At 31.9% G+C, this 25,227-nt stretch overlaps 2 protein-coding genes across 5 annotated transcripts in view; both read left to right on the forward strand.

Moving 5' to 3' along the window:
* LOC105329768 (GMP synthase [glutamine-hydrolyzing]) overlaps positions 1 to 25,227 on the forward strand; it is a 30,133-nt gene that overhangs the window by 4,623 nt on the left and 283 nt on the right. Inside the window, exons 5-16 of one of the 3 annotated variants that reach the window (XM_066079695.1) lie at positions 553 to 650; positions 745 to 848; positions 1,071 to 1,264; positions 1,517 to 1,682; positions 1,944 to 2,095; positions 2,183 to 2,243; positions 2,423 to 2,641; positions 2,794 to 2,909; positions 3,192 to 3,317; positions 3,625 to 3,740; positions 4,760 to 5,063; positions 6,130 to 6,349. In XM_066079695.1, the coding sequence (XP_065935767.1) occupies positions 553 to 650; positions 745 to 848; positions 1,071 to 1,264; positions 1,517 to 1,682; positions 1,944 to 2,095; positions 2,183 to 2,243; positions 2,423 to 2,641; positions 2,794 to 2,909; positions 3,192 to 3,317; positions 3,625 to 3,740; positions 4,760 to 5,063; positions 6,130 to 6,231 (1,758 nt within the window). In that variant the 3' untranslated portion in view covers positions 6,232 to 6,349. Of the gene's footprint in view, positions 1 to 552; positions 651 to 744; positions 849 to 1,070; positions 1,265 to 1,516; positions 1,683 to 1,943; positions 2,096 to 2,182; positions 2,244 to 2,422; positions 2,642 to 2,793; positions 2,910 to 3,191; positions 3,318 to 3,624; positions 3,741 to 4,759; positions 5,064 to 6,129; positions 6,350 to 24,246; positions 24,386 to 25,227 lie in introns of those variants that run through there. The other 2 variants (XM_011431177.4, XM_066079696.1) reach the window with 2 other exon arrangements.
* LOC136273936 (uncharacterized) lies at positions 8,334 to 17,703 on the forward strand. 2 transcript variants are annotated; one of them, XM_066079697.1, is made up of 6 exons: positions 8,334 to 8,389; positions 11,256 to 11,453; positions 13,191 to 13,332; positions 16,615 to 17,189; positions 17,278 to 17,381; positions 17,488 to 17,703. In XM_066079697.1, exons 2-6 carry the CDS (start codon positions 11,273 to 11,275, stop codon positions 17,650 to 17,652), a joined length of 1,167 nt encoding a protein of 388 aa, XP_065935769.1. In that variant the 5' UTR covers positions 8,334 to 8,389; positions 11,256 to 11,272; the 3' UTR covers positions 17,653 to 17,703. The 2 variants fall into 2 exon arrangements, with proteins under 2 accessions (XP_065935769.1, XP_065935770.1); XM_066079698.1 differs by lacking the exon at positions 8,334 to 8,389 and adding an exon at positions 8,392 to 8,521.

Consider the following 25,227-nt stretch of genomic DNA (forward strand, 5'->3'; position numbering starts at 1 on the left):
TAAACAATCTTTTCTTTTTTTCAAAATTAATTTTAGTTTTCTGGCATAGTAAGCAATAAAATTTAAATAGACAAACTATATTTAATTTTTAAACAAAAAAGTGTGATTTTCAGATGATAATTTCAGGCTTTGGTTTTTATTACCTTACATCTTAAATAGTATGGAAACATATATATTTTCTTTATTTTTTGATGAAATTCAAGTCCAATAAGTTAAAAAAAGTTAAGTTTTTTAACTTTGAACCCATAATTTTATAGGTACGGATTTACCTTAAAAAGAATTTGACTTGAGAAACTAAATATTACTATTCTTACTTGGTTCTCTCTGACAAAAGCATTATACAGTCAATTTTCAACTTACCATCATTTAAACTTCATTCATGTTTTTAACTATTTTGCCATTGTTGTAAAGATTGCCTTTTAAAAATTAAGTAGAAATAACAGTTTTTTGTACATTTGAACTTGGAAGTCAAAAGTTTTGCTTGTTATTGGGAATAAATTTTGTTTTTTGATTTCATTAAGTTTACAGTGTGGTTTAATTTTTAAAACCTAGATGCTAAATAAAGAATTTGGTGGAAGTGTGCATCCTAAAGAAGCAAGAGAAGATGGTCAATTCACAATAACTATAGACACAAATTGTTCTTTATTCAGGTATGATAACTGTTACAGTGAAAAAACCTAGTGTTTCTTTATTATAAAAAAGATGGAACATTTTTGTACAAATCCTTTTAAATATTCCTTAAAGGTCTTTAAAGAAAGAGCAGAATGTATTGCTGACACATGGAGACAGTATTGACACAGTGGCTAATGGCTTCACTGCCATAGCTCACTCAGGAAAGATTATAGCTGGTTAGTGAATTCATATAGCATAATATCCATGAATTTCAAATGTTTACAATGTCAGACATAGATATCTTATGTAAAAAAAAAAAAAAAAGTAAGCTAAAATCTTTGTTTAAAAATGCATTGAATAAAAGTACATTCAAGACATGCATGTTTATTAAAGTTGACGTTTGTGAAATATTAAGGAAACTGCTACATGTATATCCTGAATTGTTTTTACACCTCTAGGTATTGCCAATGAGGAAAAGAAATTGTTTGGTCTTCAGTTCCATCCTGAAGTTGATTTGACGGACCAGGGCAAAGAGATGATGAGTCACTTCCTGTTTGACGTTGCCAAGTGTAAAGGAACGTTTACAATGCAGGGACGCGAGGCAGAGTGTCTGAAGTATATCACAGAAGTCACAGGAAACCACAAAGTCTTGGTGTGTGCTAGAGCTTAATATAGCTGGACATCATTATAATCACAAGTAGTTAAGCTAAATTTAGTCATTCTTTAGAAATTCTTTTGCTGGTTAAGTTATTTGTGGGGTTTGGAATGAACATGGGTTTAGAAACTATTGGCAAAAGGTGTCAGACCAGAAACATGAGATGAGATATTATTCATATTCCTTAATTCAGAACCATGGTTGTTTATGCTGCTTTTTAACTATTTTATAATAATTTCTTTAACAAAGATGTTGTTGAGTGGAGGAGTGGATTCAACAGTTTGTGCAGCACTATTACACAAAGCTTTAACCAAGGAGCAGGTCATTGCTGTCCATATAGACAATGGCTTCATGCGGAAAAATGAAAGTCAGAATGTTGTACAGTCTCTTAACAAAATAGGGCTAAATGTGAAAGGTAATTATATTTATCAGACAAGTGCAAGATACATGTATTAATGTACATATGTGAGTAAAATTTGATATGTACATCTACATACAAAATGTATGAGTCTGGATTTTCCAATTTGATTACAGTTCAGTAGATATTATATAAAGAGCACACCTTAAAAAGGATTTTGACAAATATATGTATATGTATTGGCAATATTCAAAATTTGTATACATTAAATAAGGTATTTTTACAGTGTCACAATATAATAGTGCTAATTCATTGTAGTTGTGAAAGCAGCTCATACATTTTACAATGGATCAACATCCATATCAGTGAAGACTGGAGATTCCACACCACGTAAACGCAAGACAGAGAGACTTAATACAGTCGTATGTCCCGAGGAGAAGAGAAAAATCATAGGGGATACATTTATGAGGGTATGAAATGCTTTTTTCTGTGCTATGATTCTACATTGCATATTGGGGATTTACATTAACATTACCATATTTGGATATTTATTTTAGGTAGCAAATGAAGTTTTAGAGGAATTGAATTTAAAACCAGAGGATGTGTATTTAGGTCAAGGTACGTTGCCTATATTCTGTCATATGAATTAATCTTCAATGAATTATCTAAAACATGTATTTCATTTGCTTCTTACATAAGGATATGCTTTTCAGTAAGCAAAGTATAAAACTGTTATTTCAAGGATTTGAGTCAAGTCATACTTGTGGGAAAAAAAACCCAGTTTCTTTCATTTTAAGGCACATTGAGGCCGGATTTGATTGAGAGTGCTTCAGAGCTTGCCAGTGGTAAAGCTGATGCCATAAAGACTCACCACAATGACACAGAACTGGTGAGAGAACTACGCAGACAGGGCAGGGTGGTAGAACCGCTCAAAGACTTCCACAAGGACGAAGTCCGCACCATAGGCAAAGACCTAGGGCTCCCTCCAGAACTTGTTCATAGACACCCATTTCCAGGTCTGTGAAAGTTTATTTATTTCATTTCGTTTTACTCATTTCTGGTAAAAGAGTGATATAAAACTGATTCTTATCTATAGCGAAGGAATGTGATGAAATTGGGGGACTCTTAGTATGATATGTACGTTCAATTGATGTGTTTTTATTTGCAGGGCCAGGACTTGCTATCCGTGTGATATGTGCAGAGGAAGCATACATGTGTAAGGATTATGCTGAGACTAGCATTCTGCTCAAATTCCTTATGGACTTCTCAAATTCAGTCAAAACAGTACGTATTAACAATTAGGATGTGCAGCTATTAAAGTTAGACAGTTTTATTTGATCTATATATATATATGGAAAGAAATGAATTAGAGATCAAAGGAGAAGTCAGCTAACTTTTTCACTCTAATGATGTACGGTTCTTGTTCAATTTCATAAAATATATCATTTAATAAACTCGCAATACAATTGTGGCTGATATTGATATATATAAAAATGGGTTTTGTACACATGTATTCAAAGAAAATTCAGCCATGCTAGGTGAACTTGATTTTTGTGCTGTTTTTAGCCACACACACTAATTACCAGACTGAAGAACAGTACTTCAGAGGAGGAGCAGCAGCAACTGAAGCGAATCAGTGAAGAGGCTCAGCTCTTCTCTACACTGTTACCAATCAAAACCGTCGGGGTTCAGGTAAACCTCCCCGCCAACTCTGTACAACCACAGCTCTTTGCTGCCCAAAAATACAGAAGCTTTCTGTGCATCTCTTTTTTCTTTATCCCTTTCATATTCAATCTTTTCTCTCTCTATCCTTCTCTGTGATTTCGACTAATATGGAAATAAGCCATACCCACTCTCTTCAGTTTCTTTATATTTCATACCCTCTCTTTTCTTTATCATATCATATCCTTTCTTTTCTTTTATCTGTCCTTTCTGTCTTTCAAACATTTGATTAAAAGAACTACTTATTGAACTGAAGGTATTTGTGTTGCTATTGCAGGGAGATTGCAGGACCTATAGTTACGTGGTAGGAATATCTAGTGACAGTGAACCAAACTGGGAGAATTTGATGATACTTGCCAAACTTATTCCACGAATATGCCATAATATAAATCGGTAAGAACCATATACATATTCACTCTCAAACTGCATTCGAAGGAGGTTCAGATTTTTAAAGCAACCATATTATATCACATTTTAAACAGATTTAAAGAAAACTTGGTGAACAGGATTCAACAATCAATTGTTTGAAATATTTGTTTGAATTTTATATTTGATCTATAGACCAACTTGAATACATCAGTGCAAATACATGTTTAATGTGACTTTCAACTTCAATAATTTTGTTATGACATTGTTAATATTTTTCCTTTGCTCTAATATGAGGTAGTTAGACGTGAGTTTTTATTTTAAAGCAGTATGAGCCACTTTGAGATATTGACATGAATGAAAGTATAGCATGTCTAAAGTATAATCAATGCTTTAGAATTTATGACCATAAAGTGCATTTTGAAATTCTTTTGTAGGTAAAAAAAGCTAAAAAATGTTAAAATTTCAATTAGTGAAAATTAGGGAAGATGATGTTACTAATTGAGCTATACACAGTTTACTACAGAGATTGTGAAAGATAGAAAATAAAAAGCTATAAGATTGATTCAGTTGTGTAATTTTAAAGAAACTAATGAGGATCTCCGATATGATTAAATTGATATATGTATCATTTATTGACTTACTTTCAGTGGTTAAATAATGCATTTACTTATTCACATCCAGACAATTATGCATTGAGTATTTGCATTGACAACTTGTGAATCAAATTTACACAAAATGTTTTAGTTTAAGCAGGGTTATAGTTCTTTGACTTAATCATTCAATGATTTCCCACACATAGAAGTTTTCTTTTTGGCATAAATGAGAGGCACATTTTCTTCAAGTTAAGATTTTATCATTGATTAATACTGTTACAGTAGTGATCCTTCAAACCAAAAAAGATTTTAAAAGGAAAAATATCTTTGGCTGATAAAAGCTTTAAAAATTTCATCTACATTGTACATACAAATTGTACTAGAGGTGTATCAGTAATGATTTAAACAAATGATCTTTGAATGACGAGCCCATATTGTTTAACATTGTAGGGTAGTTTATATATTTGGTGGTTCCGTGCGGTTCCCTGTTGAGGACATCACCCCCACCTACCTAACCAATGGAGTACTGAGCACGCTCAGACAGGCCGACTACCTGGCCACGGAGGTGTTACACGCAACCAACACGACCTCCAGCCTCAGTCAGATGCCGGTCATTATCATACCTGTCCACTTCGACAGGGACCCCGTCAAAAACAGTCCATCGTGCCAGCGCTCCATCGTGATAAGGACCTTCATCACCAATGATTTTATGACTGGAATCGCAGCGACACCAAACAAACAATTTCCTGCTCAGGTATAATTGATCTCAATTAAATGAACACTGTGCATTTATGATTTAGGGAACCTATCCCCTTTATTATCCCCTTGAGAAACTTGTTGCAGAGGGAATATGGCATCACCAAGTGTCTGTATGTGGTTGTGAAATTGAAAGATAACCTCAGTACCTAGCATTGTTCAACTTTTATTAGCAAACTTCTTTAGCATTGAAATAAGTCAAATGTTATAACCAGATAGTTTAATAATTCCTAAAATATATGATTTAAGAAATAACTAAGTAAACAAAAGTCTTTAAAAAAGAAAATAAGGTGATTTTAAACTAAGTTCGTGATATAGTAGTATTCGGTGGTACCAAGTTATACATGTAGCAGATAAACTTGTTACATTACGGTACTAGTCATTAGTCACAATAGATAATTCATGTAAACTATACATATTTTTTTTTTAGAGATCAAAATGTCAACAGCATTTTCATACAGTACTTGATTTTATTGTTAATTTATTTCCTGAAAAGTTGAAAAATAGCAATTAATTATGGGCAGAGAAAGGTTTAACATTCTCAAAGTCATACTGATGTGCGTCCTGTATATTATTTTCAATTGTAAATTAATCTTTTAAAACTTGTGATAAGTCATGCACATGTTATTATTGGTAATTAACGAATTTTGATTTAAGGGTTTTACTTTTATAGATTTTTAATTGGTGTTTGCATTTTTTTGTTTTAAAGAGATTAAGTACCGGTAGTATAAGTAGTATATTAAGTAGTATCAAAGTGTGACACTTGTGTTTAATATCAAGTGATTGAAACTCATCTTAATTAAATTTTGATGATTCAAATGTAATCTTATGAAAATGATCAAAATTTGTTTTGAAGACTGTTTTACTTGTGGGAAAGGTCTTTGAATTCTTTAATAATAAAAAATATAATAATATGATAACTGAAGATTCTATTAATACAATGTGTTAAACAGTTTGTTAAGATTCTTGTTTAGATTTTGATTACAAATAAGTATCTCTACATGTATGTAGCAATTAAACGAGTGTCTGTCCAGCTAATTCTGTTATTTTTATCTCCTCTGTAGGTTTTGAACCAGATGGTAGAAAGAATCTCAACTGTTCCAGGAATATCCCGGGTTTTGTATGACCTCACTTCCAAACCACCGGGAACCACGGAATGGGAATAGGAGAGGAAAGTGTCAGTCATGGACAATAGAATGCTGTCTCCACAAGTTTAGGAAACAAATTATAGTATTGATAGTGCTTGACAAAACTATGTGATAATTTAATAAAGGTTTCAATTTTTTTCTGCTATTTTATTTATGAATGTATTTAATCAATTACATATGGGGTTGAATAAGGAGACAAGATGCCTCTCAAAAACTATGATAAGGCTTAATTTTGTACGTCTACAGAAATTTTATAAAGGAAGACAGTGAAGCTATTCATAGGTAAACATCATATTTTGCTGCAAGGGGGGGGGGATCAAAATTTTAAATAGGAAAATATAGAGGCCCCACCCCTCCCCATCTGTTTTTTTTTCAAAACAGTCTTTTCTCTAAAAATTTTAAAAATTTTATTCGGAACAGTGATAAAAATATTATAGTACAATTTGACCAAAAGAACAAAGTTTAGAGATACCCTCTATCTTGTTTGAAATTAAGAAAAATTGTTACTTTTTTCCAGTCAGTTGGAACAAACGGAATTAAGGCCACGTACATGAATATACACGTGTCATCAATTTTAGTTTAGATTTTTTAACTGTCGGCTCTTCTAAATGTTCAATCAATATTAGCTGCCATGCCGTTGTTTCTTTATTTCAATTTTAAAGAATAGGTTAAGTAAAAAAGACGAATAGGACAACATAAAAGAATATTTTTATCTCGTTATTACGAGTTAATTATCTCGTTATTACAAAATAATTATCTCGTAATTATGAGAAAAGATCTCGTAATAACGATTTAATTATCTCATTATAACGAGGAAAATTCTCGTCATTTCGAGAAAAGATCTATTTAAAATGGCGCATTTCATTGTTCTTTTCTCTAGATGTAAAGTGTATGAATTACTGCATGCAATGTCTATTATTATACATGCATCCTTAGCATAATCATCGTTTAAAAGCGTACACATAATTTGATATAAAATCAGACCAAGCAGTTTAAAAAAAAATTCAGAAGAAGTAGCAAAGCATACTGATTAATAAATTCATTGAACTGTTTATTAATAAGAAGGATGCATGTAATTTGTTTTCAGACTCCAAAATGTTAATATACTAATTATAAAATCAATTATTTTCAATATGCATGTAGGTTGTTTATGAACATGTAAAACACAATTCGGGTAAGTCCTATATATCTATTGAAACTATATAGTCATTAAAGTCATCTGTAAATAATAGGATTGTGTTTTTACGACTATAGGTTTACCTGGTATTTACTTCGGAGTGGGATTATATTATATAAGTTGAAAACTCTTTCCACGTACTCATATAAGATAAAATGTCAAATCCGATCCTTTTATGTAGAAATTAATGAATAATGATCGTTGTTATTTAAAAATTAATCAAATTTAAATCAACCCTTCTGGAAAGAAAAATATTGACTGAAAAGGTGATCCAGTCGACTAGGTCTTTTCAGAAACGCAACATTTTATATAAATCTTTTCTCGTAATAACGAGAAAATTATCTCATAATAAAGAGATAATTAACTCGTAATAACGAGATATTTTCTCGTAATTACGAGATTTTTTTCTCGTAATTACGAGATAATTAACTCGTTATAACGAGTTCTTTTCTCGTAATTACGAGATAAAAATATTTTTTTATGTGGCCCTATTCTTTTTCGTAGTTAAGAAAGCAATAATAAAAAAATTGGGACACATTATATACAAAATTGAACAAAACATGGTTAAACATATTGGAATAAAAAACGATCAAGTTTGGTCACATTTTAAGCTTGTTTATGAAAATGTTTTATGCGAACTTGTAAAGAATATTACATAAAAAATCAGCGCTGAGAACCTATCAAAATTAACATATATTTAAATATGTATTTTCTAACAACTGTTGATTTTTTTTGGAAAAATAATCGACACTAAGTTCAGAAGCTTCTTTTGGCAAACAACTGAAGGGAAAACGAAAATACACACACACACACACGCACACACACAAAAACAACGAAACGTAGATCAAACTGTTTCCATAATCATTGTGTAGCGTGTTTGAAATTTGCCATATGATAATATTACTAGTATCTTGTGCGGTTTTATGTTTCAAATATAAATATACATGCATACTGATATTGAAATCAATACTTTACTATCTTCACTGCATGTTTGACAGTGTAAGTTGGATATTTGTTTTCTTGATTTCTAAAAAGTATTTTCTTTTTCCTATACTAGTAACATACATTTTACATATATTATTTTTAAAAACATTTATGATTTGTTGAGATTATTTTCTTTCTAAATATAAGGTAAGACCTTTTTAGCTCATCTGAGCCAAAGGCTCAAGTGAGCTTTTCTGATCACAATTTGTCTGTTGTCTGTCGTTGTCGTCGTCGTCGTTGTTGTAAACTTTTCACATTTTCATCTTCTTCTCAAGAACCACTGGGCAGATTTCAACCAAATTTGGCACAAAGCACCAGTAGGTGAAGAGGATTCAAGTTTGTTCAAATGATGGGCCACGCCCCCTTTTAAGGGGAAATAATTGAGAATTATTGAAAATTTGTTGGTATTTTTCAAAAATCTTCTTCTCAAAAACTATTCGGCCTGAAAAGCTTAAACTTGTATGGAGGCATCCTCAGGTAGTGTAGATTCAAGTTTGTTCAAATCATGGTCCCCGGGGGTAAGGTGGGGCCACAATTGGGGGATCAGGTTTTACATAGGAATATACAGAGAACATCTTTAAACATCTTCTCAAAAACTATAAGGCCAGGAAATCTCAAATTAAAATGGAAGCATCCTCAGGTAGTGTAGATTCAAGTTTGTTTAAATCATGGTCCCTGTGGGTAGGGTGGGGCTACAATAGGGGGATCAAATTTTACAGAGGAATATATAGAGAAAATCTTTAAAAATCTTCTTCTCAAAAACTATTAGGCCAGAAAAGCTCAAATTAAAATGGAAGCATCCTCAGGTAGTGTAGATTCAAGTTTGTTCAAATCATAGTCCCTGTGGTAGGGTGGGGCCACAATGGGGGGGGGGGGATCAAGTTTTACATAGGAATATATAGAGAAAATCTTTAAAAATCATCTTCTCAAAAACTATCAGACAAGGAAAGCTCAAATTAAAATGGAAGCATCCTCAGATAGTGTAGATTCAAATTTGTTCAAATCATGGTCCCCGGGGGTAGGGTGGGGCCACAATTGGGGGATAAATTTTTATATAGGAATATATAGAGAAAATCTTTAAAAAAAAACTTCTTTTAAAAACTATTAGGCCAAGAAAGCTCAAAGGACTATGTGCGGTATGGTGAAATATCTGCCCAAGATTTCAACCAATTTTTAAAAAGTATCGTATTAAAATAAATTCATAAATCATTGTACAGAGGATGCCTATCACTTTTATTTTGATTTTAGTCAACATTGCTCATTCGCTGTTTATTTATGATGTCGCCTAAATGACCTAATTTCCGCAAATTTGCAAACAAATATAATATTTCTCATTTTTGCTTTATATTTTGCATTAGGAAGTATAGAGCGCAGGTCTGCTCAAGTGCGATTTTAACATATGTTTTCTTCAGATAGTTATACACATTATACTAAAAAATTGTACTTGAGCAAGCCTGCGCTCGATGTTTCCCATTCGAGAAACCATCGGGAAACACCTATATTTTGCTATTAAACATCAATTTATCCAAATAAGGCAACCTTCATGACGTCATTTCTACAATATGACGTCACTGTGGTTATAACCTTTAACACCCTAATTTTCAATATGATTTTAACTATCTTTCACCTTATTTTTAAAGCTCTTTATAGAAATTCGATTTTGGGGGCAAAAAATGCATAAAACTGCACATAGTCCTTTGGGTGGAAGCATCCTCAGATAGTGTAGATTCAAGTTTGTTCAAATCATGGTCCCCGGGGGTAGGGTGGGGCCACAATTGGGGGATCAGGTTTTACATAGGAATATATAGAGAAAATCTTTAAAAATCTTCTTCTCAAAAACTATTAGGCCAGAAAAGCTCAAATTTGAGTGGAAGCATCGTCAGATAGTGAAGATTCAAGTTCAAATCATGGTCCCCGGGGATAGGGTGGGGCCACAATTGGGGGATAAATTTTTATACAGGAATATATAGAGAAAATCTTTAAAAAAACTTCTTTAAAAAACTATTTGGCCAAAAAAGCTCAAATTGGCGTGTAACTATCCTCAGATAATGTAGATTCAAGTTTATTCAAATCAAGGTCCCTGAGGGTAGGGCGGGGCCACAATGGGGGATAAATTTTTATATATAGAGAAAATCTTTAAAAATCTTCTTCTCAAAACTATTAGGTCAGGAAAGCCCAAATTTGATTGGTAGCCTCCCTAGATCGTATAGATTCAAGTTTGTTTAAATAATAGTCCAGGGGTAGGGTGAGGCCACAATGGGGGATGAATTTTTACATAGGAATATATAGAGAAAATCTTTAAAAATCTTCTTTTTAAAGACTATTTGGCCAGAAAAGCTTAAACTTGTGAAGAGGCATCCTCGGGTAGTGTAAATTCAAGTTTGCAAATTCACAGTCCCTAGTCGTAGGGCGGGGCCGTGATGGCGGTTTGAATTTTTACATAGGATTATATAGATAAAATCTTTAAAAATATTCTGGGAAAGTTTTCGGTCCAAAACTCAGTACTTAGTGTGAAAGCACAGGTTATGTATATTTAAGTTTGATGAAACCATGATTCCCTAGAGAAAAGTGGGGCCACGAAATGGAGGGGGGGGGGGGGGTAAATAGGAATAGAGAAAAATCTTCTTACAGGTACAACAACAAAAGGGGCTTGGTATTTACCAAAAAAAAGAGGTGGATAAAAATTGGCAGATTTTTTTTTTAGCAAGATCTACTGTACTTAGTTGTCAAGATATTTTGATACTGTAATGCTAATTTGATCAGAATTAAGGCAATTGTTGCTCAGGTGAGCGATGTGGCCCCTGGGCCTCTTGTTTTCATTGCATCATTTTAAAGCGAACTTTACAGAAATACATGTATTCGAATTTTATTTTAATATTAGCTCACCTGTATTGCAACATGATGCGGGTACATTTACATGCAGTACTTGGTATTTTGGTATTATTTGGATTGCCAAAGAAAAGCCATGCGAATGCAGAAAGCGACGGTTACTATGTAGACGACTATTACTACCCCCCAGATTACTACCCAGAACCAGAGCCGGAAAAACCGACGCTTATTTCAAGTCAGAAACTCTCTGGTAGGTTCATGATCAGTAGAAAATGACAACAAACCGCAACGAACTATATATAATATATGCTCCAAGAACTTGCCATTTTAAAAAGTGTTAACAATTGTTATATGTATGTTTTTTTTAGAATAGTTGATATAATATATAGATATAATATCTATTTGAATTATTTGCACTCAGTGGCAATATATTGCATCAGAAGTGACATTATTTTTGTAGTTCAAACAAACTGGCATTTTCCTAAATTTTTAATGGGGAATATAAAGCGACGCTTTGAACAAGAACATACTTTTCGTTATAGTTTTAAGTCTTGGATAGATACATCTTTGATGAAAATAATTTGCTTTTTAAAGCAATCGCTCAATGTTTTCTGAAAGAATAACTGCTTGAAAACAAGTCGTTATACGCTAAAAATACCAAAAATGGTATTTTTTATTTCATGTTTCAAAATGTGGGGATTGGATCAAAATGAAAATTATGAAAAAAACTTTACATGTATATCTGTACAAAGGAAGCAAAGAATTACAGTAAATTGATAAGGTTCATTTTTGGGAGCCATATTCGGCCGATATCATATAAATTTACTTTATATTTAAAAAGCCTGGGGGAATAAGCCGAGACATATGCCCACAAGTGACCACAACCTTATCACTAGTATGTTTCAAATGACAGTCACGCATTTAGTATGATATGCGTATTAACTTTAAATATTTTTATTCCTGTGCTTACATATCTCCAGAGAATTTATTAAGTGCACGTACAAAGAATGAAGAATTCCAATTTTTTGTATTAAAATCCATAATTTGTACCCCCTCAACAAAGTAACATGTTATTTTAAAAAATAATACTAAAGATAACTTATTTACATGTAGCAAAACCCAAAGAATAATTAAGTGCATGTATTTAATTCATAATAACGCAATTTTTACTTTCTTTGTCAAATAAGTTTTTCGAATTTAAACAAAGGAAACAAAGATATAAAAAGTATTTACAACACATTCATTGGAATCGAAAACCCACTTCAACATACCTATGTTTCAAGAACTACTCGCTAAAAGCTACACCACGGAATCACATGTATTAATTTATTTAAATAACAACCGCAATTTAGTAATGCGCAAACATAATTGTCTTTGCCATTTGATAATCATCTTGAATATAAAAGGAAGAAAATAAGCTTTTTACTATGGAGTGGGTTTTAGTAATATTTTTTTTAATTGAAAAAGATAGAAATTTACATGTTTTATCAGTATTACGTCTTTTAAAAAATGGTATGATGACCCACTCAATAAAAAACTGTAGTCTAAGCACCCGATTTTATTAGCATTTTGTTGCTCAATTAGCATACATGTATATATATATGTCAATTAAATTTGAAGTCAATTTTTAAAGGTTTTGACAATTCTGAATGCAAATGATTACATAAGCTTAATGCATGTAACGAAAATAATATTTGTAAGAAAAAAAATGTGGGTTCTTCAAATGGACTTATGCCTCGGCTTATTCCCCCCACGTTCGATCTTTTGTTAAAAAATAATATTAGAATAGAAGGGGGATTGATGAATGTTAATGTACTCGTATTTGCACTCTATATTTTAGACAAATAATTATTCGTACAATATTGATGATGATGAAAATGATGATGTTGTTGATGATGAAGATGATGATGATATATTTATTTATGTTTCATCCAATAACCAAAAAAAACCCATAACGTTAACATTATTTTTTTTATGTTAATTACAGAAATCGAGAACATAACCCAGCATATAGTTATAAGATTAATAAAAAGAGAAAATAGGATGATGAGCAAAAACATGGAAGGTGCCAGTGAAAGATGCGTTAAACTTGGCGCAGTTTTTGAGGAAAAGTGTGCTAAATGCCAGGCGTAAGTCAATTTGGACACTTTCTGATTTTTTTCTTAGGGAGGCTGGGGGTCCAAAAAAATGTCTCCAAAATTCACCAAATATGCAGAAATGTTTCATATAATCTTAGTTTATATTTTAATATGAAAGACCACATCACAATCGTCGTTAATTTTATCATTTATTGCATCTGAAGAAATTGCACATTATGTAAAAAAAAATTGAAAAATATAAGAAATATAAATAAAGGCAAACAACATAGCAATAACATCACAAAAAATTAACACAATGAGAAAAAACTAAACATTATTTGTTAAAAAGAAAAAATATCACAATTTTACCAAAAATATGTATGTCAGATGCAAATATGTAAAACAAAAAGAAAGTAAGCACAAGATTATTTCCAAATTTTAACATAATAATAATCAATACATGTGTAATAAAGATTGAGCATTTAAAAAAAATTCGATGGTGAATTTAAATAAAAGGAAATAGAAGGAAAATATTATAACAAAATATTTAAAGTTTTACAAGTTACCTCCCTTTGAAAAATTAGAAAATGCTGAAAAACAGCTGGTTTGATTTTTTTGCATCTTGTAACCCTTGGCTTACCATCAATTGACTTTTTAGATAATGATTCAATACCTGATCATATCCATTTCTTTCAAAAGACATTTTCAGTACGATGTAAGAGTTTTGGAACATTAAAGTGAAAATCTTTTTTGTATAAAGATAAAAACGCTTTAAAATGGCAGCCACCCCCAACCTCGTTAAAGGGACTTGGACACGATTTGACTTAAAATTTTCAAATTTTATTTTTCCATTTTCAATCATTATACTAAAAAGTATAAAAGTTTATATTGCTTTGTAAAAATTTGAAACTCAAATATCAAGTTTTAAGCAAGATACAGAGTTCATATATAATTCTTTGTTTCGTAAACAAAGCTCGAATATTGTTATTTTTACATATTCGTTGTATTGGTGTAAATTTCAATCAAATGTAACTTTCTTTTGTTGATATTTAAATAGTATTTAAGAAGATATTGAATTAGTTTAAGTTGTTTTTTACATGTCATTTTGTCTAAGAAATGGTAGTTCTCTACATTACATTTTTTGTAAACAACTATAAGACTCGAGCTTTGTTTACATTCCTTTCAATTCTTACCTGTGTATCTTGCTTGTAACTTGACTTTAACATTTAATATTTTGGTCAGTCATTTAAAATGCTCCAGTTAATCATTTTATACATAAAACATAATTTTTTTTTTATCTCAAATCGTGTCCAAGTCCCTTTAATATTAAAATCGGAAATAATAAACCATTTTATACATCAAAAATAAATATAAATTTTTTGATCTCAATCATGTCCAAGTCCCTTTAACTTCAGCCAATATTTAACCTACGATTATAACTGTGAATAAACAGTTTAAATAATATCTACAAAAAAACTACAAAAAGGAGCTGTTGGATTCACAATTTATTTCTCCAGATAAAAATGGTTATTTTGATACCCGCTTCCCAAATACCACGCGCCTGGTCACAAAGAACAGCAATATATATCAAGTTGATTCGTTTTCTTCATTAAATGTAATTTTGAATAAATGTGTTTTGATTTGAGGATTGAATAATTTTTTTAAATTTTGATTATGGGGTATTTATTATATAAGATAACAATACATTGTTCTTTTAAAATAGGTCAAATCGTGAATAAAATGCACATTATGCATTCAGTTATAAATGTTATTTCAGTTAATACAGGTTTTTTAAAGCGCTAAGCATAGTTCAGCGCTATATTTTTTTCATTTTTACATTAAATAATGGCAGGTAAAAAGCGTTTTGTGTGGTTAAGAAGGGGTGACTGGTAAAAATCAAAGTACTGAAGTACTGAAAGCCGGGCTCTTTTGGTGTGTCTTTATGCATATTGTGTAGTAAAGACTGAAAAATTCTCTCTCTCTCTCTCTCTCTCTCTCTCTTTCTCTTTCTCTCTCTTCTCTCTCTCTCTCTCTCTCTCTCTCTCTCTCTCTCTCTCTCTCTCTCTCTCTCTCTCTCTCTCTCTCTCTCTCTCTCTCTCTCATGCTTTTAATGTCGGCATATCGTCAGAGGACGACCAAATTTTGCAAGCGGCTATAAACAAAAATATGTCTGTCTAGTAGAAAAAAGTTCAACACTTGCTGCCTTGAATTTTGCAACAAGCGTAACGGTTATATATCTATCGTGTCAAAGATTTTACTTCTGTTTATTTTGTTTTTCTTCTAAATTTTAGCGCAATTTTAATCAAAATACTTTCTCAGGGTTTGAATATGGCTATTGTTCGGAAAAAGCTTTTGTTACGTTCAAATGTTGGTTAATCTCATTTACTCGTTTATCGAAGTTCATGATAGTAAAAACGTCAAATGTCTTTAGAGTTTTAGATTATTGAGAATCAAAATTTGTACATGACAAATTTTGATTCTCAATAAAAAGGACATATCCTATCTCCATTTCCTCACCGCGCAGCAAAGAAGTTCATGGAAATTCATGCGCATTGTATGTGTCCAAAATGCATAGTCTTGTTTTTAAAACACGTTATTATTAAGAAAACTGAAAGATATAGACAATTCTCTTGAAATTAAAAAAAAATGCCAACACTTTTGACAAAACGTGGCTCTTTGTGTAACTATTTGGTATAGCGGAAGCTTTCACTTTGACGCTGTTTGGTTTTTTGTTTACTTTTAAAGTTGTGCTATTGATATTAACATTGGCGATTTGCCTGCCTACAGCCAGGACTCTGCTTTTAGCAGAGCCCGGCTAAAAATAGAAAGGCTTGATTATAATAATGATTTTTTTGTAGACGAGAGCGTGTGGCAATACATAAATAGTGCCTGTTTGGGAGGGTAACAGTTGAAATTGACACCCCGAAAAAACCATTGTCAACCGACGCGAAGCGGAGGTTGACAATGGTTTTCGAGGGGTGTCAATTCCAACTGTTATCCTCCCAAACAGGCACTATTTTTTTTATTATACTGAATGTCTTAATTTTAAAGTAAACTTTACTGCTTTTATATAGGAATAACGTGAATTTTACAGCGAACCGTACGCGCATAATTTTCGCGCATGTAACAATTTGTAATGTTACCCGTTGCTAAGTGCGTTGCTAACGCTAAGGGTAATAGAACGGATTATGAACTGTGTCTTAACCAATCAGATTTCAGTATTTAACATGAAAGTATAACAATAAAATTAAACACCTGTTTTAGATATTATTTTGCCTTTGTGTATATTAAAAAGTACTAGTAATAATACTTATTAACACTGTTTCTGTGTAGGATACCGGATTTGACCGGACCTATATTGATGAAATCCAAAGAACTCTCAGAGCGTCATCCCATCTACGTGGTTGTTGAACTCGGAAAGAAAATCGTTAAAGGCTTGAAGCGAATACGAGTCCGTAAAATAGTGAAGCATATTGGCAAAGATTTTAAAAGGCTTGGGAAAAAAATTGGAGAAGCTTGGCGCAATGTTGGCAGCAAGGTACGCCGAACTTTGGGAAGAATTACAAGGCAGCTCAGGCGACTGGTAAGAGTAAGGCTCCGTTTACCAAAAGTTCGTGTTCGATTGCCGACAATTAGGGTTCGCCTGCCACGAATCAAACTTCCAAGAGTGAGAGTGAGGCTGCCACGGGTTAGACTCCCAAGAGTGAGAGTGAGGCTGCCACGGGTTAGACTCCCAAGAGTGAGAGTGAGGCTGCCACGTATCAGATATCCACGTATCAGATATCCACGTATCAGATATCCACGCGTAAGAGTCAGATTCGGAAGATCATGGGGAAAGAAGAAGAGATCTACCTGCGGTGATTGTGAAAGAATGGCAAAAATGAACGAGCAAGATCGAATCAATTCTCGTAAGCTCTAAGCAATTGATCTATTGATATCCGGTTTGTCACTGGACCCTCTATTTGTACTATACTGAAAGGTTATTATTTCTTGTAGTGTGTCCATTCTTGTTAAGCGAGAACAAGAAGAGCTTACAAACTGACAAGTTTCTGAAAGCAATTACTTCGGAAGTCGAGAGTGGTTTTCCCAAGCTTGAAAAGGTAAATTTTGTATTTGTTTAATAAAAAGAGAAGCACATGGTAAATTTAAATTTCCATTAATTCTTGTTTTAAGTTTCAGTCTTTAACGGATCTGTTTATTGTGTAGATCTTGCACTACCAATACCTAAGCTCTGACGAAGCTGACGTCACCATTTCTGCAAAGGAAGGAAAGCATTCCTACAAACTGAAGAACTTCAGCAAGCTCAGTAGCGAACAGATTGGACGGATGGTTGGTCGTTACATCTTCAACAAAGCGAAATCGAAACAATGATCTAGCAAATGTCAAATGTGCTATTGATGAGAATAAAGATCATAAAATGATTTCTTACTGTCTTTATATTTTCTTTTATTTCAATTCTGATGATTCAATTCTAACTGTGAATTATATTTTCATTAGGACTTTGAAATACCGATAGTGAAAATTTGATTCGCGTAAATTTTATATACCGGTCTAGGTTCTTATTTGCGGAAAAACATGACGCTGAAAAAACCTGATATACGGTATAAATGACAATTCTAGATTGAAATTCTTTTGTAACAAATTGTACATAGTATAAAAAGTTAATGATATCTATTGAATACTTCAATAAAATTCAGATTTTAGAAGGTAAATATATATTATTCCTCCATAAATGCAAACAATCTGTCACCATGACCGAGCCTCTGATCAGTGATAATAACAAAAATGCTATATAAAATAAAATATTTATATACAATTTTTACAAATATACAAAATGTCAGCAATATACGACGCGAGACGGTCCATCGCCTTAAGCTCCAATCATCTCGTCTCCGCCAAACACCACACTACCCAAATCCATTGTCCACTGTTAGTCCAACAGATCACCTCCTGCTCCAGGTAATCCTCAAATTCCGGAAACTTCCGGTCGTCCACTATAGGCCGTCAGTCACCATCAACACCTCTCAGGCCATAACATAGGGCCTCGTCTATACATTAAATGAGATTATTACCTAATCAAAGGGATTTTGTTGTTTTATTACAGATTAAATATTTTCGTATATTTTGTATGTGTATTCAAGTTTGAAAGTGATCTATTGAACTGCTGGTCAATAGACTGCGATCTAGTGGGCCGGCAACGTATTTTAGAAAAAGTTTAATTGCTACAAGATTAAAAGATAACTTTATTAGTTATTGTTTTTGTTAGGTTTCTTTTTCTATATTTTTCACTAGTATTATTCTTTTTTTTCTTAACATTTTTCTTAAAACTCAAATATATCAAATATGCTACAACGGATTTTTATGAAATTTTTAGGAATAATACAAAATATCAAGGTTTTTAATCACGTACAGTTTTGATAATAACGTCACTTCCGGTCGGCCGTTATATTCGTTTTTCTTTTTATAAAAAGTGAATTTGTCCTCCCTTTTTCTCAAAAAACGATTAAAGATAGAAAATTGAAAGTTTCAGGAATGATATATTTTTGAATTTCTAGGGCCGATCAGGTAAAACCACGATCGTCCGTCACTTCCGGTTTGCTCAAACAGCATTTTTGAAAATTGTGTTTAAAAAATATTAAAATGAACAAAGAATACTATTTGTTCCCATCAGAATATGTTTTAAACTTATTAAAGTTTAATATTAGCAGGTCCTCCGTCATTTCCGGTCGTCACCGGAAGTGATTCCAAAATTTGTGTAGACATTTTTGTACTGAATACAAAACTAAAAACCGTTTTAAAATCGTACAACGCATTGCAGAGATATTGAAGTTTTAAAATGACCTTTTCCGGAAATCTTAATTTTGCAGTATAGGTCCAAAACTTAGTTTAAAAGGAAGTTAATATAGTAACTCGTACCAAATGTCAACATTTTAATTAAACCCTATCACTAATTCATAATTAAACGGAAGACCCACGTTGCTCGCAACGACATCGTGTCTAGTTATGTTTATTTGACTTTGTTCTTAAATTTTATCTTTAAGGTCATCTTGGTATTGATTAACAATGACCTGAATGCATAATGGTATGAAAACCTTCTGTAATTTATTATTGTGAACACAAAATACTAAAAATTAAATTAGATAATAAAACAATAATTTGATACTCGAATTTTTTCCTTTGATGCAGGGAACGGCTCGGCCGTTGGCCTCGGATTATAGATCATACTGAGATGTTCCTTTTACCTCGGGAAAAATATTCTGGTCAATCGACTGCTCAAGCATTAAATGATTGTATACTAACCCCGGGAACCTTTAACAATAATGCTTACATAAGTATAATGTATCTATGACCATAACCGGTCTCCGTACAATACATTTCTCGCCACTTAGATATATGTTTACAAACCGTAGCGAACGGCACATGTAGCTATACTACACTATATCCTAAATATCTAAACATAACATGACACTATTAGACTAAAATGTACAAATATTTCGACATACACGTGGCACTGTTAAACATACAACGCTAAGGTAACATTCACGTGGCATTTCTTGTCCGCTATTTATAGGAATATAAAGTAGCACTTATAATCTTTAAAATTAAGGGGGGTATACAGCCATTTTGTACATTTGAGGATAAGAATGTTAACATTTCTTGAACTCGCTTGTTTCTCCCCAAAACTGGTAAAAAAAACGTTGCCAAAAGATATAAAAGCAATAAATATGAAGTCCTACATGTAATTTTGTTTGAAAAGTATGCATACAAGAACAGCTGTCGAACTGCGCAGGTACAGACTTATTTTGAAGATTAAAATATCTGAAAAAAATATGAAAGGGGTTCATTGGTGTCCTCTCTGCAACCATTTGTTGAGAAAAATGTCTAAGTTTGCTTGTTTAAAGGGGCATGGTCACGATTTTGGTCAAAAATTATTTTTTGATTTTGATGTTTTCAATGCTTAAGTAAGGCATTTTTAATATGCAACCAAAATTTGAGTGCCATTCGTTAAGTTTCAAGCGAGTTACAGAGCTTGCAATTCTTTACTATGCAAACAAAGCTTTTTTTTACATTTTGAATGTTGAAGTGAAAATGTCAATTATAGACCTTAAACGAATGTGTTAAACTTTTTGAACTTTATTTATGCTTAAAATGAAGAAGATAGACAAATTAGCTTAAAAAAGATTTTCGAGACACGATTTCATGACTCGAGCCTTGTTTACATAACGAAGAATTTTGAGCTCTGTATCTTGCTTATAACTTTATGACTGATTATCAAATTTCAATTGATCATTAGAAATGCATTTTTCAAGCATTGTAAATAATAAAAACAGAAAAATATAATTTGACCAAAATCGTGAGCATGTCCCTTTAAGTTGTAACTTTGTCCCAAAGTAAGGTACCCTATTCTTAAAATGGGCCTCAAAAACCACAAGATATATTTGTCTGTGTCTATGGAGGCACATTACAGATATATTTCATTTAAATATGATGTATACTATTTAAATTGAAGACAATCACTTTTTTATACCTCTATCCCACTTCTTAAAGGAATACACTTTATTTAATACTTATAGAACTAAAAATTCCCTATAAAACAAACATGGGACAGGTATAGAGAAGTATATAAAATTCAATACGGATTGTTTTGAATTTACAATTATTTTTTTTCTATTAAAATATAACGTCAATGTGTCTCCATAAACACAGGCGTTCTAAGTATAGACTGGATTTTTCTTATTCTTATAGCAGATCAAATGCCGACTGATATGTATAGGGTACCCTATTTTGAGGCAAAGTTACAACCTAAATGAGCAAAATTCAAACCTTGTTTTAACAAATGGTTGTACAGAGGAGACAAATAAACCCTCTTCATATTTTTTTCAGAGTTTTAAATCTTCAAAATAAGTCTGTTGCTGCTCAGTTCGACAGCTGTTCTGGGTGATTAAAAAGGCATTGTCTTGTTCTTGTATGCACTCTTTTGAAGCAAAAAGAAATGTAGGACTCCATATGTATTGCTTTTATATCTTTTGGCAACATATTTGGCCAGTTTCGGGCGGAAAAAGCCAGTTTAAGAAACGGTTACATTCTTATCCTCAATTGTACAGGAATGCCGCACACCCCCCTAAACAAAAATGAAATGAATAAAAGCAAACTTACCCCGTTTAGAGATTAAGTTACCAGGCAATGCATGTTCACTATCAGGTTCAAATTAATTCAGAGTAATTATTTTCAAGTAGGTTATAATACTGAGAGTAATTTTCAAGCTTCCAGAGATCGTGGTTGGACAGTGCATTCATTTTTTTTTTTGTAATTTAGGTGGAAGAGTGGATTGGGCTGTTTAGCACTTCTTAAAACAATAGATTGTTTTGATACTTAGATTATCCTGAGGACATTGTGTGTTGTTGGCACATTCCTCACAGTGAAGAATTTAGCGAATGCACAACTATTTGGAGTAAATTTTTCAGATTTAAAATTATTACAACATCTCTTTATTTCTTTATCCCTTTCATATTTAACCCTTCCCCTCTCTATCATTCTCTGTTCTTTCTACTTGTATGGAAATAACCCATACCCACTCCCTTTGTTCAGTTTCTTTATATTTCATACCCTCTCTCTTTCTTTATCATATCCTTTCTTTTGATCTGTCCTTTCTCTCATTCAGTCCATTGAGTCAAAGAACTGCTTATTGAACTGAAGGTGTTTGTGTTGCTATTGCAGGGAGATTGCAGGACCTATAGTTTATAATGGTAGGAATATCTAGTGACAGTGAACCAAATTGGGAGAACTTAATGATACTTGTATATTCCATAATATAAATAGGTAAGAACCAGTATAGATAAATGTAGGCTAGAAAATATTCACCCTTAAATTGCATTTAAAGAGTTTCAGATGTTTAAAGCATCCATATTACATCACATTTTAAACAAATTTAAAGAAAACTTGGTAAACAGGATTCAACAATCAATTGTTTGAAATATTTGTTTGAATCTTATCTCTTATCTATAGACCAACTTGAGTTGGTCAATGCATAAACATATTTATTGATACTCTAAACTTTAATAAATTTTTTATTTTGTTATGACATTGTTAATTTATTTCCTTTGCTCTGATATGAGGAAGTTAGATGTGAGTTTTTATTTTAAAGCAGTATGAGACACTTTGAGATATTGACATGAATGAAAGTATAGCATGTTTAAAGTATAATCAATATTTTTGAATTTATGACCATAAAAAGTGTTTTGAAATTCTTTTGTAGGTTAAAAAAGCTAAAAAGGATGTTTAAATTTCAGTAAGCATGACTTAACGTAGCTCGCGGGTTTGCTGACGTCACAATAGGAATCGACGTTAAGAGTCGACCATCATAGTAAACTCATACATGCTTTTTTTAAAATGACAAATGAGATATTTAGAAGCTTAAAAAGAAATATATCAAAAAGCTTAAATGCAGTTTATTACTGTTTATACAAACATTTATAATATCAAGTGCTGAAAATTTAAAGATGTCACATACTTTGTCACATTTTGTTCTATAAAGTAAGAGTGTGCGTTGGAACTCTTCCATTTAAAATCATGTTTTAAATAGACAAGTAAATTAATTGAACCGTATGCATTAAAATCGGGGTGGGTTTTTTTTTTTCAATTATGACTTCCGTAATTTTAACTACCGATCAATTTGTTAAAAATTCTTTTGGCTTATACGATTACAAACTTATTATGTCAGTAGTTGCCTGGCATTTTTGTTTTGGCATTGATTGACTCAGAATTTCATAAAAATAATAGCAATTTTCTGTATCTTTACAGCCTTACATAAATTGCATTTGTGCATTTGATAACATTCACAATAATGTCTAATTAGTATTTACAAGTTCTAAAATGTGTTAATCAGCTAGTCTTGTCAATAAATGCATTTCAATTTTTGGGTTCTCAGACGTAAGGAAGTGATGACGTCGGGCTAACGTCGTAATGAAAATATAAGGTTTTGAGAAATCTTTTAAATCTTTAAAGTTTTTTTGCAAAAAATTGGCCGAGAACACATACTGATTATTTTTTATGAATCGATTCATAATTATCTCCTCTGTTATTGTGTTGAGTATAATTAATTTCGTCTGAATCGTTTAAAAGTTTGGAGTATGGTTTTGTAATGCGTTTCTCGAGTAAGATGTGCATTTTACTATATATTTCATTGAAATGGCGTTGCTTGATTTTATCAATGACACTGTATTTGAAACACGATAACATTATTACCGCGCAGACGAATCTCAAATAAATTTTAGAAATAAAACTCTGAAACCTATGGATCACGTGGACAATTTTTCAAGGTAGGTTTTCTCACAAGCAGGTAAACCCGCGAGCTACCTTAAATAACTAGAAGATGATGTAACTAATTGAGCTATACAGTTTACCACAAAGATTGTGAAAGATAGAGAATAAAAATCTATAAGATTGATTCAGTTGTGTAATTTTAAAGAAACTATGTGTGAAAATAGAGGTGTCCTTTCCTCATTGAGGATCTCAGATATGATTAAATTAATACATCTATCATTTATTGACTTACTTTCAGTGGTTAAATAATGCATTTACTTATTCGCATCCAGACAATAATATTATGCATTAAGTATATGCAATGAGAACTTGTGAATCAGATTAGCACAAAGTATTTTAGTTTTAGCAGAGTTATTGTTCTTAGACTTAATAATTCAATGATTTCCAACACATATAAGTTTTTTTCCGGCATAAATGAGAGGGACATTTTCTTCAAGTTAAGATTTTATCATTGATTAATACTGTTACAGTAGTGATCCTTCAAACCAAAAAAGATTTTAAAAGGAAAAATATCTTTGGCTGATAAAAGCTTCAAAAATTTCATGTACATTGTACATACAAATTGTACTAGAGATGTATCAGTAATGATTTAATTAAACAAATGATCTTTGAATGACGAACCCATATTGTTTAACATTATAGGGTAGTTTATATATTTGGTGGTTCCGTGCGGTTCCCTGTGGAGGACGTCACCCCAACCTACCTAACCACGCTCAGACAGGCCGACTACCTGGCCACGGAGGTGTTACACGCAATGTGGTTGTGAAATTGAAAGATAGCCTCTGTACCTAGCATTGTTAAACTTTTATTAGCAAACTTCTTTAGCATTGAAATTAGTCAAATGTTATAACCAGGTAGTTTAATAATTCCTAAAATATATGATTTTTAAGAAATAACTAAGTTAACAAAACTCTTTAAAAAAGAAAATAAGATAATTTTAAACTAAGTTCGTGATATAGTACTTTGTGGTACCAAGTTATACATGTAGCAGATAAACTTGTTACATTACTAGTCATTAGTCACAATACATAATTCATGTAAACTATATGTTTTGTTTTCAGAGATCAAAATGTCAACAACATTTTCATACAGCACTTGATTTTATTGTTAATTTATTTCCTGAAAAGTTGAAAAATAGCAGTTATTAATGGGCAGAGAAAGGTTTAAAATTCTCAAAGTCATACTGATGTGCATCCTGTATATTATTTTCAATTTCAATTGACTGTTAATTAATCTTTTAAAACTTGTGATAAGTCATGCACATGTCATTATTGGTAATTGGAGAGTTTTTATTTAAGGGTTTTACTTTGATAGATTTTTAATTGGTGTTTGCATTTTTTCTTTTAAAGAGATTTTAAGTAGGTAGACATAAGTAATATCAAAGTGTGACACTTGTGTTTAATATCAAGTGATTGAAACTCATCTTAATTTTGATGATTCAAATGTTATCTTATGAAAATGATCAAAATTTGTTTTGAAGAGTGTTTTACTTGTGGGAAAGATCTTTGAATTCTTTAATAATAAAAAATATAATATGATAACTGAAGATTCTATTAATACAATGTGTTAAACAGTTTGTTAAGATTCTTGTTTAGATTTTGATTACAAAGAAGTATCTCTACA

This window comes from Magallana gigas, chromosome 3 (genome assembly GCF_963853765.1).
Source record: "Magallana gigas chromosome 3, xbMagGiga1.1, whole genome shotgun sequence".
Lineage (NCBI taxonomy): Eukaryota > Metazoa > Mollusca > Bivalvia > Ostreida > Ostreidae > Magallana > Magallana gigas.

Bases quoted from the DNA above. Each gene is read 5' to 3' on its own strand.
- LOC136273936 (XM_066079697.1), top strand. From the start codon at position 11,273: ATGATGCGGGTACATTTACATGCAGTACTTGGTATTTTGGTATTATTT. The intron at 11,454-13,190 runs GTAGGTTCATGA...TGTTAATTACAG, and splicing joins TTCAAGTCAGAAACTCTCTG to AAATCGAGAACATAACCCAG. The intron at 17,190-17,277 runs GTAAGCTCTAAG...TATTTCTTGTAG, and splicing joins GCAAGATCGAATCAATTCTC to TGTGTCCATTCTTGTTAAGC.